Below are 15,002 nucleotides of genomic sequence, written 5' to 3'. Positions count from 1 at the left end.
ATATTCAAAACGCAAGCTACCATGCACACGTCGGTTTATTTCATAACAATTACCATCCACTGCATTGAAGCGGGCCGGTTGCTAGATTGGACCTTGAGCCAATACGAGGAGCCAATACAACCGGCATGGGAGTAAGCCGCCAACCGCGTATAAAACTAGGAAAGCCTTTGGGGTACCACACATTAGCCAGCGAGATAACTAAACAGGAGCAGCTGGGCGTCATTGCACGGGGTCGGTCCCGACACGCGGCTCGGACAGCGCCCGGCCGCCGCCGCCGCGCCGGTCCCTCCCTCAGTCTGTGCCGAAGTAGCGCTGGCCGAAGTGGTTGGGCGTCACCTCGTTCATCTCAGAGGTGAGGATGCGCAGGCGCGGGAACGAGCTGGTGACCAGCCGGGCCGCCACCGGTGTGCAGAACAGCGTCAGCAGAATCACGTTCTGCTCCTGGATGCCGTGCTCGCGCATCACGTGCAGCGCGCGTACGATCGTGTTGCCCGTGTTCATGATGGGGTACATGAGCAGCACCTTGCGCTCGGCCACGTCCTCGGGGAACTTGGCGTACACGACGCGCGCCTCGTGCGTGTCCAGGTCGGACGAGACCAGGATCTTTCCGATGCGGATGGAGCGGCAGCAGTCGCGCAGGCCCTGCTCCATGGCCTCGCCGCTGCGCACGATGCTGACGCCGCAGTTGCCGCGCTGGTAGCGCAGGCCCGGGTACTGGTGGCCGGTGGGCGTGGTGACGGTGGCCGGCGTGTACGGCAGCAGGTTCAGGCCCTCCTCCACCACCAGCCGGATCAGACGGTCCGCGTAAAACTTGAAGTCGCTGCGGGTGGTGTTCCGGTCGCGGATGATGGTCTGCAGCTCGCGCACGTGCTTCTTGGGCGGGATCACCGTCAGGTTGTCGCTGATGGGCGGCGCGGGCAGCGGCGGCGCCGGCGGCGGCGGCCGCGGCGGTGTGGCCGCCGCCGCCGGCTTACCGTCCTCGCCGTCCGTCCGCGTCATGTCGGCAGCGGCCGACACCTCGGCGGCCGGAGGCGGGCCGCTCAGTCGTGCTCCGTGCCGGCGGGGACGGCGGCGCCGTCCGCGTCCCGCTGCCGCTTCAGCAGCTTCTCGAGGTCGTGCTGCTTGCCGAGCAGGGCGAGGTTCTCCACCTTGCGCCGCTGCTGCCGCTCCACGTCCTTGATCACACCCTCGTGCAGACGCTCCCTGGTGGCACACCACACAGTTAAAGCAGCCAGTCAGGGAATCACACGAAATGAGACAGTGGTGCAAATATTATGCTGTAACCTGCAAGTCATCACTCTGAGGGGGCACAGTCATGTAAACAGCATCAGTTGACACAATAGGGAATTTAACTGAAGGCCTTATTGTCAGCCAGCTAGCACCTATACCGAACGATATAATCATAAGGAACACAGGACAGCACATTGCTCCCTTTACAGCCCTTTGCATGCCATTCAAAGCCGCACAATATGGTACATTGGCTTGCAAAAAGAAGACTTACTTATCATTACCTGTCAATATTCTGTTTGATATGGACGTATCCAATGATGCCAGCAGACACTCCACACGATGTGGCTAGAAATATTTTAGATGCCAAGGACATAGCATTCCATCATTTGTATTACTTCTGCAAGACAGACAGAAACCTGTGTCAATTCCTATAGCAAAATCAACATGTTCTACTAAGCCTCTAGGAAATTAAATGATACACCAGAATATTTAAAGTTAATGTGCTTTCAACATGAACAATGTTACTGCTTGAATACGTGGGTCAACTCATTGGTCAATGATCCTCGCAGTTAACGACTGATGACAAGACATTTTCACTGATATACCATAAAATAATTATTTTAATGAAGCTTAGTTCTGCAAAACCTTGATTGAGCTGATTATGACTCTAATACCAATACATGCAAAATTATCTTCAAAATCTCTAATCAAAACAAAAAATTGAAATGAGTAAATCAACTGAGATCCAGGACCAGATGACATGTTGATGTTATCCACAGTGTAAGACAGGAAAGCGCATCACCCCAAAGTCACGCAGCACGGGTTTGCGGTAGTCAAGGAGTCAAGGTGAGAGTCAGTGAGAGTGAGCATCTGATATATTAATGTCGTCGTCTATTGCTACTGCATAATACAGAAAGATGGAATCTTGGATGGAATGACGATCTAACCCTTTCCGGACTCGCCGTGCATCGAAAATGAACTGCACCTTGACCTTGCTGCACACAGAAAGGTACAAACAAGGCCCTAAATACAGGTACAAAGAAAGAAATGTATGATGTGCGCCATTACTGTAGCAGAAGACAGAATCAGCGTTAATTTACTGCCATCGTTTGAAATCAGTGGTTTATAAGAACACTTACCTTCTAACACGCTTATCCCTCCAAACCCAGTTGAGGTTATCGTTTGGTTATGGAGTTATTATGTTTATAGCTGCGTCACCATGCATATGCATCACGGTGACATGACCATTGTGAGCGACACTTGGTAAAACCACGGTGTATATAAATAGGTAAAACGAAGTTGGGCGCGAGACCAGAGCCTGGGGCTGAAGCCCACCTACGTAACCTATGATCATTTTGTGGGATGTCTCCTGGCTATTGAACTCTGCTCACCTGCAATCGCAGCTCACGGGTAGGCCGTCCGGTATATGAAAGGCACGTAAGCTTCTGAAGCTCTTTTTCTCTGTTGTTTACCACAGCGCCCTGGCACTCTAGGAATCTTGCTCTAGCCTACAAGTTGACACCTTTTTCCTAAACGGTACATACTCACGGAACAAACAAATATATTTTAGACCGTCGGCAGACAGCGGAGAACATCCATCATAAACGTAGATTCGCCAATGAAGTCAGTCTGACAATTATTGGAATATAACTTTGCAACATTTAGAATGCATCGCATATACATCCAACGCCGAATTCGAAATAGGTATAAGCGGAACAGGAGCAAACCCCCTACCCGCCTTTCACAGAGCACAACTCGCACCATGGGTAAGTGGAGTGACACAAGTAGCAGCAATGACACGAACGCAGCTGCGCCCCAGTCGGCACAGCTCGGCGACTGTAGGGCAGCAGGCAATACAGCACACATAACACAGCTTATATCCTCTGGTGACCTACACCCAACGCACCGCCCGCACTGCCCCGCGCCCAACGCCGACATTACGGCAAGCAAAGCAGGAGCGACAGTGAAAACCCGACCCAGCGCAACTCCACTCTGGCGTCACCATAAATATCAACACGTGTTCATAGCAAGTTCTCAGTTCTTGATGGCTCAGATTCTTGCAAAACTAGCTCCGGGTTAGACCCATTGATATGCGAGAGCTTCACACTCGCCATGTTCCCAAATCACAGCTCCGTTATTTTATATGCAAACGCGCTGAAATATATGTCATGACATGATCGCGAATCCCTATGACGTCCGCACTCACAATAGTAAAATAGCGATTTACCTTAATTATTAAAGGATGGTAATTTTCTCAGCACTAAAAACCGGTCATTTTGTGGTACTTTCGGCAAAACTAGGCATTTCCAGTTAATTTGAGGTATAACAGGGTCATTTAGCACCTAACCAGTTATAACACCTATTTAAGGGACTTTAGCACTGCTTTCAGTCTAATTCGCAGTACTTTTAGTTTGAATGGCACCTAATGGTAGTCATTTCGCACTATTTTTGGTAGATGTTTAGGCATCCCTACTAAATCTAGAATGATTTTAGTATATTATGGAGAAATAAACTACAATACTAGTCTGTACTAGCTACAGATTGTTTGTTGCCAGGTCGATTAGCGTCTGTTTCGGCGCATGCGTTTTGAGAGGACCGATAGGACGCAAGGCGCGCTTCTTGGACGGATTTGGCAAGGAATTTGGATAGATTGATTTACGTACGGCCTCAGCGTGTGCCGATCATCCTGCCTTTTCTTGTCCAAGAGTGAACTGAGCGAGGTTCTTAGCATGGAGTGATGACGATTTCCGCGAGGATGCCAGGTCGATTAGCGTCTGTTTCGGCGCATGCGTTTTGAGAGGGCCGATAGGACGCAAGGCGCGCTTCTTGGACGGATTTGGCAAGGAATTTGGATAGATTGATTTACGTACGGCCTCAGCGTGTGCCGATCATCCTGCCTTTTCTTGTCCAAGAGTGAACTGAGCCTACCGTCCGCCCAAGCGTACTGGTCCGCCGACCGCCAGTGCTGCTGTCTTTATTCTGTCAGGTTATCTAACGGCGCTATGGGCATGTAGGTACAGCATTGCAGTAGCAAATGCTTAATCTAAATGTGCGGTGGCATTTTCCCATGCTTAGTAGGAAGCGCTCGACGTCCCTTCCGTACGTGTCGTGGAAGGGACGTGTCTGACTGTTATTGACGCACATCAACTAGATGGATCTTGATTGTAGCATTTCGCAGCAGCGTTTCGTCGTTCAGCGGCGTAACGCCTAGCCAGCTCTCGTTTCGAGGGGGTGGTACTTTGCTGAGGAGCATGAGTGGTCACGCTGCATCGTGAGCCAGATGAAGCCGGAGGGCAGACCGTGTACCGTACATTTGCGTACATGATTTTGTCCCACGAACCTAAGCGATGCGCATTTTTGTCCACAAATTTACCTAATGTATACCCAGCATGCCTATTAGTCGTTAGGGGGCAGCACCGGGCGTGGTGTATTGCGTAGAGGGCAGGACCAAGGCCCTAAATACAGGCAGGACCTATGCCACGAAACTTGCTCCAATTCCGTTTTCATCGTGGAAGTAATACGCTGAATGGAGGATCATACTTTGATGTCCAACTTACGTACCTACAACATAAAAAAAATAAATACCTCAAGGCTCAAGAATACTGTGATCATAGCAGTAGCTCGTGCTCGGCAGTGAAATCATGAATAGTGCTCATATACCGGATTTAGTGCAAAATGAGCTACCACACACCCATTTATTATGCCAGATCTGGCATCGCCTCTATACTAACTAAAATAGTGCGGAATGACCGGATATACCTGTGTTTGACAGGAATTGCCTGCGAAAAGACGATAGTGCAAACTGAACTTATGATAGTGCAAAATAACTGAAATTTAGGTACTGAAAAAATTATCCCCCATTATTAAATCACCGCCCAACTGGGTGCTGGCAGTGCCACATTCTAGAGCGATATTCTACATGAACAATAATGGCAAGTGGTCGTTCTTAAAGGAAAAGGGCCACCTTTAACATGGGGATTGAAACTGAGATAGCCATCTTGTAGCCCGTGTCCGAAAACCTAATTGTCTACCTCCTTACGGCCGATTTCGGCCTCCATTCGTAGTTATCGGCAATTTTAAAAGAAAATACGCCAGGAATGCGTCCTTATCCCAGGAATGCGTTCTTATCCGACAATACAGCCACCCGCGGCGAGGCTTTGGTTTTTTACCAATCAGCTCCAACCAGCTCAGCTTTAACCAATCAGCTTATCTGACACAATCCGACGAGTCTGTCTTCTGAACGCTGATTGGCTTGAGTGTGACGTCATCGCTATGCCATCATACAGTAGGTGCCGTAGAGAGTATCAACATAGTACCAATATGTTAAATATTTGTAAATACTTTTTCGCGAATTGTGCACTTCTGGCACCAGTTTTAAAAAGAAAATGAAAAATAATAATGTCAAAATGAAAAACAACGATATTTTCATATTTCACGAAGGTGGCCCTTTTCCTTTAACAACTAAAGACGCTAACTTTGAGGTCCGTCTATATCGAGACTAGTCTGGCCCAGAGAGCCTTTTTAACACCATGTGAAACCTAACTGAGGGCTCAGTAGTGACTCCTTTCTGCATGTATCACCTTACACGCAATCAGCTAATTTCATGGCTTGTGAACAGAACTATTCAACTCAAGTCATGGTTGAAAGCGATATCGCATCAACTATCCCGGACGACAAAAGCCCTTACTCCCTAGCTGTTACTGCACGCGGGCCTATACACTGACCATCGGCTGCAGCGATCTGTCCTCTGATCTGTCCCGACGAACCCACTCCTTTACTTCACCCGCGGCCTCATTCCGTCGCGCCGCTCCAGTGCTCTCTCCTGCGCGTCTCCCGCGCTCTCTCCATCGCGTTCCGGCCCCGGCGCGGTCTCCACCCTCTTCAGGTGGAAGTCGACCCGGTGGTAGGCGTTGGGCGTCCTACACCCTCTTCAGGTGGACGTCGACCCGGTGGTAGGCGTTGCTGAGCACGCCGCGCAGGTTCCAGATGTTTTTGAACGTCTCCGGCTGGGTGTTGTAGCTGGCGTCGGTGGCTTTCACCCAGAGCTGGGCTGCTGTGGCGCCGGGCGGCACGGGCACCCGGCCCTGCCACAGACACCAGGACCAGCAGCGGCCGGCCGGCGCCGCCTCCTCCACCGTCAGCGCCATGTCGTGCCACGTGGCGCCGCCGTCGGCCGTCACGTCGACGCGCACGATCCGCTGGCCGCCGCCGCTCCACGCGTAGCCTGACGAGACGGGGGGGGGGGGGGGGTCAGCGCTGGGACGAGGACGAGGCATTCCACCAGAGTCCAAATAATTCAACCTTTTGTTCCGGCGTTTAGACGAATAATAAAATCGCCGGCGACAATAAAATAAGCACGCACGCTTAAACATTGGTTTGGTAAGGAGCCTTTGTTGCAGGTTACACATCCATTATATTCTCTCACAAAAGAAGCATGCTGCATACCATTTAATTCAACTGACTCACAAACACTCACATGCTATGCCTGCATCCCCACTCCCGGCAGTCTGCCGATATGTCAGCCCGGACTCACCCTTGACGTGCACGTGTCCGTCCTTGACCTTGACGGTGTGTCCGGGCGCTGGCCAGCAGATGGCCGAGTTGACGGGCAGCTCCTGGATGGCCGGCGACTTGCTGAAGTCGACCGTGTCCCAGTCGACGGACGGGTTGAAGCCCTTGTAGTCGCTGTGCTGCCAGTGCGAGTCGGACTCGGTGTCCGAGACCGTGATCCGACCTGCCGGAGGCGCGGCGGGTCGCGTCAGGTCAGGTCACACTGATCAACTTGGTCATAAATATCACCGGCAATAAGGGACACCTTTATAGTTGGGTGATTGGGTGACTGCAGTGTTAACTTCAATTCTCATTCGTTCTTCCCATTATTGAACAGCATCCCAGCCATTCATCCTCAAAGCATACTGAACGAGAACTGAAATGCATTTATAAGAGCTGCAGCGGGTTTCTTCATTCTAATCTCAAGATCGTTCTTCAATCTAGGCCATACTATCTCAGACGCTTGCAATGTGGCTCTCCCACCTGCCCACCATACAAATCCTATATGCGCGTTCCAAATACCCCTCCAGCCTCCGCACCGCGTGCTCCTCCCGAGTTCCACCGAGTGCCCCTCCCAGTTTCGCTCCACGTGTCCGTCCCTGCCACACACACACCACCGCCACGTACCGAGCCATTTGACGTTCCTGGCGCCGACCACGCCCGGCACGATGACCCTGACGGGCGCGCCGTGGTCCCGGCTCAGGGGCTGGCCGTTCATCTCGTAGGCCAGGATGACGTCGCGGCGCGGGTCGACGGCCGTCTCCAGCGGGATCGAGGCGCCGTACGGGGTGCTGGACGGGTCCGTATCCAGACCCTCAAACTGCAGAGACGGGGGGGGGGGGGTTAGTAAGGGGTGCTGGCCGGACGCGCATGGTGCTCAATAATTCTAAATGAAGCAGTTCAGTTCCTTCGAAGCGTTTGACATTGTTTTTTCTATCACAGACGATGACGATACAAATACAGCAAAATCCCTAACGGTCTGTCGTAATGCTGCTTGAGATCCAGTAAATCTTTGGGAAAATAATAAGTCAACAGGCTGTATCTCTACTCCAGTCAGTCTCACACGGAATCCCAGTGTTCTGTTCCTAATCCTGTTCCCATTTCTCAGTCCCGCTCCCCACACACACAGTCCCACTCTCCACTCAATCCCGCTCCCGATACAGCCCCGTTCTCCTACCCACACAGTCCCGCTCTCCGCTCACGTAGTGCCTCTCCCCACTGACAGTCCCGCTCCCACTCACGCAGACGTGTTTTCCGGGCCCGCTGTTGACGTCGTAGCCGGCCGCCTTCAGCACGTCGGTCAGCCGGGCGCCAGTCCACGTGGCGTTGCCGACGGCGGCGGCGCCCCAGAACAGACCCCGCACCGGCTTCACCTGGGTCATCTCGCTGCGACGGTTACCTGGCGGCCGGCGCGCCGAGTCGCGTCAGCTGGGAGAGCGGCTAACGTGATCCGTCCGCCGCCCGCCCGGCACAGCGCGCCGGGCCGCGTCAGCTGCCGACTGAGTCAAACGGTACTAATTGCCATCCTAGCTACCAGACACTTGTCACCAAGTTACCTAGCATACCTACATCATACTTCCCAGCAAATTTCCCAGACACTCGTCATTCTCGTCATCAAAGTTACCGGCTGATACTCGCTATCTGTGCTGACTATGCTGCTATGCTACCTGGTCTATGCTATATTTATGCCAGTTCCCAGACAAAATCACAAGACATATAAGATGACATATCATATGGCATATGAGACACATTCTCGCTGCACCGATCTACTGACACAATTACACGAAATATATAAACAAAAGAAATGCTTGCGTGCTGCAAAAAAAGCAGTTTATGCACAATAAATGTGCATTCTTCTGTTTGTAATGAGCATAACCTGTTCAGTGTTCATATATCGTTTATGCACAATAAATGTGCATTCTTCTGTTTGTAATGAGCATAACCTGCTCATAATATATCTTCCGTTAATGGCCTCTCCACGGAGAAAATGAAACTAAAACAGATCAATTTCGACGGCATCCGATATAGCAGCAGACCTTGGAAACAGGGGCCTGGCCAGTTAACATACACAAACGCCCGTTCTACAAACATACACCGGGCCGAGCCCACGCAGACTAGCCCGGGTGGCTGACTGGTCGAACAGGGCTGGCCTGCCCACGCTGACTGACCGGTCGCAGAGGGCGTCTGACCTGCGCACACGGGGCGGGGCTGACCGGGCTGCAGCGCGCTGAGCTGACCTGCGTACGCAATGCTGACAGGTCGGCAGAGGACTGACCGATCGGCTAACCGGCCGCAGAGGGGGTCTGACCTGCGCACACAGGGCTGACCGGCCGCAGAGGGGTCTGACCTGCGCACACGGGGCTGACCACTCGGCAGCGGGCTGACCTGCGTACACAGGGCTGACCGGGCTGCAGCGCGCTGAGCTGACCTGCGTACGCAGTGCTGACAGGTCGGCAGAGGACTGACCGATCGGCTGACCGGCCACTGCGGGACTGACCTGCACACACAGGGCTGACCGGCAGCGGTCTGACCTGCGCACACGGGGCTGACCGGCCACTGCGGGATGACCGGCCGGGCGGCCGCAAGGGGGGTGGGGGGAGGGGGAGACTGACCTGCGCACATGACGGTGGCGGTGACGGTGACGGCCGGAAAGTCCCTCTTCAGCTGCTCCAGGCTCAGGGTGAGGCCGCCCACTCCCACGCCGTCCACCTCCAACTCGTACTCGGACGGGTCAACGACCGGCACCGGCAGGTGGTTACGCACGTAAAACAGGTCACTGCCGGCGCACCGGGGACGGTCGGGGTCAATAGACAATAACAGGGGCCAGGGACAGAAGACAGACAGAAGGACAGAACAGAAGGGCCAGGACAGAAGCAGCCACCTGACTAGAGCCACTGGTCCTTATGTGTCCCATCCCAATATAAACATGCAAAGAAAAACATCAACATCAATCAGGTCCATGTCAACGAGAGCCATGAACTTGTTATGATTCGCTGACATTGACTGGGAACACCCATTGGCTGGTTTGTTAATTGGAGCTTTAGAGCGCGCCGAGGCTCGGAACACTGCTGAGCCGCACGGAACAACGAGTGCCCGCCGGCGTCGTCCGCGCTCGTACTTGGGCGTGAGGAAGTTGTCGGCGAGCAGCGCTGGCGGCGGCTCGGCGTTGAACGGCGTCTTGGAGCTGGGCTTGAGCGCCGGGTGGCGGCGCGGCTCGGCCGCCCACGGGTCGTCGGTGCCATCCCGGTGGCTGCCCACCTCGTCCTCACGAACGTTACCTGACGGCGACGGCTGATGTCAGCTGACGGCGACAGCTGACGTCAGCTGACGGCGACGGCTGACGTCTATCAGTGTCACCGTGGCAACTACCGTCAGCTGATGGTGCCAGACAGTCATTGCCGAATGCCGGCAACGCCTTATGTAAAGCTGGCACGTCAGCAATCACGATAATTCGACTCAATTGGCGACAGCTAAATGTTGTGGTATTATAAGAGAGATGCAAAGACTGGAAATTGATCAACATCGCGAAAACCCTCCACCGGCGTCATCCATAGTAACCGTTCTCTCACTGATACAGCACAGTTTAAATAAAACAATAGAAACTAAACTTCTAGCTTAACAGCTAAAAATAATGAATAGGTATTTAGCTTCAAAGGATCCCAGTGCTCTTTTGGGACGCTTTGGATTTCCGTTCCCGCTAAGGCCCGATTCCTTCAGCAGCAGGGGACGCGCCACTCACCGATCCGGTAGCGCTCGAGGAGTTTGAGCACATGCTCCTCCTTGTGGACGGCGTAGAGGTCCCAGAACGGGTCGGCAGAGCCGCCGGCGCCCATCATGATGGCCGCACCGCCTGCACCAGCGGAACAGCAGTCAATGGTAGTGCAGTCATACAGAGCCGCCGGAGCAGTGGTCAGGACTGGCCATACTCGGACCGGCTGGTCAGACGCACGACACTAGATAAAATGGATGAGACTTACGCGACGCACGGCGGCAGCACGTGAGCGACGGTTACGAACACAATGACTAATTAAACACTTAAACAGCAAACTGTTCCAGATACACACGGGTTGGTGGGTAGTTCAGTTACAAAATAATATTTCGCACTGTCGATATCAATAACAAGTTACCGGAGACGATGCACAATATTGGTGTTTGGCCCTATTTCGTTGTCACAGCTGCTATCCTGCTCGTATTTTTACAAGGACAGATCACGCTGAGTCAGTGAGTGCCCGGCGGGAAGGGAGAGGGGGCGTTAGGGTCAATCGGTGACGTACCAGGGTGCTGGCGCACAAAGTCGGTGACGTCATACACGCCCTCGTGGTAGGTCATCCAGACGCGCTCCTTGACGTCGGCGTGTCGCGACACCTCCTCCATGGAGAAGGTGGGCAGGTCGGCGCGCCGCTGGCCGTACTGGCCGCTGCTGGCGGCGCTGACCGCCGTCAGCCGGCCGCGCCGCTGCTGCGCCAGCCACAGTGCCGAGCCGGCCAGCGCGGCGCCGGCGGCCAGCGCGGCCAGCCGGGCGGCGCGCCGGCCGCGGCCGTCCTCCGGCTCCGGACTGCCGGGCCCGGAGCTCAGGTGGCGCACCAGGCAGGGCGCGCCGCGCGCGGCACTGGCGTCAGCAGGTCACAACACTGTCAGACGGGGATACTGGGAACCGGCCCAGCGCGGCCAGGGCTGACCAGTGTAGCCACAGCTGCTCCCGCGGACACACTCACTGATGGTGAACCAAAACACTCGGTGTGTTACTATTTCACAAAACAGCTGGCAAAACAGGCGGCATCACATGTGGTAGACAAGATCGCAAGGTTGACGTAAAAGAGTCGACATTTGTCGGCTTCATTCGTTGCCCGACCTTGTGGTTTTGTACGTTGAATCACTCCCTCACCAATTGGATGCCTTTGTAGAGTAATACAAACTACACCAGCAGTGAATCATGACTAGCAGTCAGATGGAAGTAGCACACGGTCGGTGCAAATTTTATAAAGTGGCGAATCGGTAGTAGGTGAACGTTTATCAGTGAACGTTTATCAGTGAACTGATAAGACAGAGCAATTTCAATTAAGTTCTAAGAGATTCATGAAAAGACCACGGTTTTTATGTTGTAACTCGACACTATATATTGTCCTAAAAGAACGGTATCTTTGAACTTATCATGGCTCATTATTCTACTTTCGTTTTACCTGTTTTATGTGTACGAATCGTTACGATGAAATAATATTAGAAGCGCCCAGGAATCAGGATTTGGACAAACAATTAGGTACACATTATTGAGGCGTTCCGAGACTGCACTGTAACCGCAGCATTGGCGGGCCATCTGCAGACATGAGCCCCTGCCCTTGGATACGAGAACACTAACACGAATCAAGAAACGTCGTCTTGAACGATGCGAGGGCTTACCCGAAAATAGCTTCTCCTTCTTCTAAAAACTCACCAGATTTCGATTTCTTACACACTGCTGTGAACTTGTGCAGTTTAAAATAAACCTTTCCTGATAAAGATGTTCAAGTTTCTTTTACCCTCGAAAAAGACGTAAATTTTCGTGAAATTCGAGCGACATGGGGAAGGCATGGAAGGCATTTGCCCCAAAGCTCCCTGGATCCGCCAGTGCTCGAGAAAATAAATGTGGGATTCCTACAGATCTTGATTTAGGATCCGATAGGATCATATATCCAGCTCCTCCATTTATGAGGGATCCATCTGGATGATACACCCTAACTTGTTTGCTTCGAGATCAACCAAGAGCATAGATCCAACACTTATCCCAAGCATATGTCTTGTCATCTGACCATTAAAAGGCCCGGGTAGACAGTGCCACGCCCACGACCCCAATGGCACAGTATTGGCGATAATCACACGGCACATATTCATGCAGGTAACATTCAAAACATTCATAACATTCAAAACACGCATTGATAAAACAAACCTATTCGGGTACACGTGAATTAAGATCGTGCATGTAAACATTGATCTAATGCCAGTATCAGCGACGAGCGCCACTTCACAGCTGATAATACGGTACCTATCGATAGCACTCAACGTCCCGACTCCCGAGCCCAGAATGCGGTAGGACGATTCGCTGACAATGATATGTGATCAATAGCGTCCGAGCCCCGGGGCGAGGACCGAGCTCGGCTAACTGCCGATCTGCAGCCGATCCAGCTTTCCGGGCTCGGACATGAGCCGTGCAGCCGGTATCCCTTCTGCTCAGCACCATGATTCAGCAGTTTTTGATAGCGTGCAGTCGGGAAGTGAGGGTCGAACGTTGCATCAGCGTTCGGACCGGCGTCGGTCGGGAAGATGACACAGCGCTTTTAGCAGACTTTCGAGATTATATGAAGGTCAAGGGACTGGTTCCAACCCGCTACTATTTTAGGACTACATGGCATATCAAGTAAGGACAGAACGGTTGCAGGTTTTTAGGTACCAAATATTCCGACCGGACGGTGGGTGCCGTCTGCCTGGGTCACTGACCTGGTTAGGTGGCGCACGGAGCCACCGATCGCCAGTAGAGAGGTCAGCATGGCTGAGCGGACCGACCGACTGAGAGTCACTGATCCGTGGGTCCGGGGGAGACCGATACCACCCGAGACTGAGACACACTGAGCGGCGGGTCGCGCGGAGACCGGTACCACCCGCAGCAGCACCTGCCGAGAGACCAGTCACACTGTCACCGACCGCCGCCGCGCCACACCGTCACTGAGTGACACTGTCACCGACCGTATCACCGACCGCCGCCGCGCCACACAGTCCGCGTCACACTGCCACCGACCGTGTCACCGACCGCCGCCGCGCCACACTGTCACCGACCGCCGCCACACAGTCCGCGTCACACTGTCACCGACCGCCGCCGCGTCACACTGTCATCGACCGCCGCCGCGTCACACTGCCACCGACCGCCGCCGCGCCACACAGTCCGCGTCACACTGTCACCGACCGCCGCCGCGCCACACAGTCCGCGTCACACTGTCACCGACCGCCGCCGCGCCACACAGTCCGCGTCACACTGCCACCGACCACCAGCGAAACCCACATACACACACAGCAGAGGGTCGCGTTTGGCGCCGCCTACCGACAGTCGGACCTGGCCTAGCGCCGCCCACCCGTCCCCATCACGGTCTGGCACGGAATGTCCCAACCGTTGTATGGGGGCCGCCCACTGGCCAGCACCTGTCCCAGTCGCAGTCAAGCGCCACCCCACCAGGCCAGCCGGGGCCCAATCACGATCTGGAGCTGCCCCCAGTCATCATCTAATGCAGCCTAGCCTGTCCAAATGGCAGTTTGGCGCCTCACCAAGTCCACTGCCAGCGCCCAGCAGTCATCGCCTCTGACACCCCAAACCAATTCAAATAAAAAACTGGTTTGATGCTCACTGGGCACACCTTGCGCATTACATCCCTCATGCAGATGAATGGTCAGATGCACGAGGAGCTCAACTAGAAAGTTTTTTTAGGGCCTCTAGACTATACAAATTCTGTACCTACTTTGCAAGTAGGTGCTTAAGTAAATAACCATAAGGCTGTTCACGGGCCTTGTGTGCGGTCGGACCGTACACAGCCTTCAAACTCCTTCCCGTACGTCAGCCTTCTGTCACTGCACACAGCGACCACTGTGGTCGGAGGGGTGTTCACGGGCACTGCAAACTGCTGAGTGTGGTGTGTGCGGTGTGTGCAGCAGGTGTGGGGGTATGGGGTGGATAGGCGGTTCTGACGTCAGCTGCGTGTGGCAGACAGTCCGCTGTGGCCGGTCCCAACCGGCCACAGCGGTAACTGAGTGCGGTAATGGAAGGATAACGTAGGGACACAGTGGGCGGAGCTTAGAGCCTGTATACGGTCCGATCGCACACAGGGCCCGTGAACAGCCCTCATGATGAAGCACCCAAGCACTGCGTGGCTGTTTCAGTTTGCTCTAAAAGTAAGTATCTACCAATTGTTAAAATATTTTAAATTGGTTGTCACAGCATGCAATTTTCTTGATACTTCAAAAGCATACTGGGTCGAAATGGTCAACCAGCGATTGATGAGAGAAGCATATCTCAATCTCAATCTATCAAATTGAATTCATATTTCATGCATACCATAAAACAGTTAGGTAAGTACAGTTCAAGCTGCTTAAGCAAGTTCAGCACATGCACATAACTTCCCAACCCCAACCGACAGGCAAACCTCGACCTCACCGGGAGCAGCGGGGAAATGAATGAAATGAAGCTTGGAAATTAGTAAACA

At 53.4% G+C, this 15,002-nt stretch overlaps 2 protein-coding genes across 9 annotated transcripts; both read right to left on the bottom strand.

Moving 5' to 3' along the window:
- Positions 1-17: 17 nt before the first annotated feature.
- On the bottom strand, positions 18-2,520 carry LOC122383104 (uracil phosphoribosyltransferase homolog). Of its 8 annotated transcripts, none has more exons than XM_043369234.1 (3): positions 2,370-2,520; positions 1,502-1,627; positions 18-1,203 (listed from the first exon to the last, which is right to left on the bottom strand). In XM_043369234.1, the coding sequence occupies exon 3, from the start codon at positions 997-999 to the stop codon at positions 292-294; it is 708 nt and encodes a 235-aa protein (XP_043225169.1). In that variant the 5' UTR covers positions 1,000-1,203; positions 1,502-1,627; positions 2,370-2,520; the 3' UTR covers positions 18-291. The 8 variants fall into 8 exon arrangements, with proteins under 8 accessions (XP_043225169.1, XP_043225167.1, XP_043225166.1 ...); XM_043369232.1 differs by having other exon boundaries at positions 1,512-1,627; positions 2,370-2,517; XM_043369231.1 differs by lacking the exon at positions 2,370-2,520 and adding an exon at positions 2,216-2,257 and having other exon boundaries at positions 1,512-1,627.
- Positions 2,521-5,114: 2,594 nt separating this feature from the next.
- On the bottom strand, positions 5,115-14,870 carry LOC122383102 (sulfite oxidase-like). The gene is made up of 10 exons (XM_043369220.1): positions 14,855-14,870; positions 13,252-13,424; positions 11,055-11,389; positions 10,520-10,630; positions 9,899-10,058; positions 9,393-9,556; positions 8,022-8,179; positions 7,408-7,600; positions 6,764-6,964; positions 5,115-6,454 (listed from the first exon to the last, which is right to left on the bottom strand). The coding sequence occupies exons 1-10, from the start codon at positions 14,855-14,857 to the stop codon at positions 6,150-6,152; spliced, it is 1,803 nt and encodes a 600-aa protein (XP_043225155.1). The 5' UTR covers positions 14,858-14,870; the 3' UTR covers positions 5,115-6,149.
- Positions 14,871-15,002: the final 132 nt, after the last annotated feature.

This window comes from Amphibalanus amphitrite, unplaced genomic scaffold (genome assembly GCF_019059575.1).
Source record: "Amphibalanus amphitrite isolate SeventyFive unplaced genomic scaffold, NRLGWU_Aamphi_draft 000155F_arrow, whole genome shotgun sequence".
Lineage (NCBI taxonomy): Eukaryota > Metazoa > Arthropoda > Thecostraca > Balanomorpha > Balanidae > Amphibalanus > Amphibalanus amphitrite.
The sequence above is the reverse complement of the archived record's forward strand: the minus strand, read 5'-3'. Positions and strand labels throughout refer to the sequence as shown.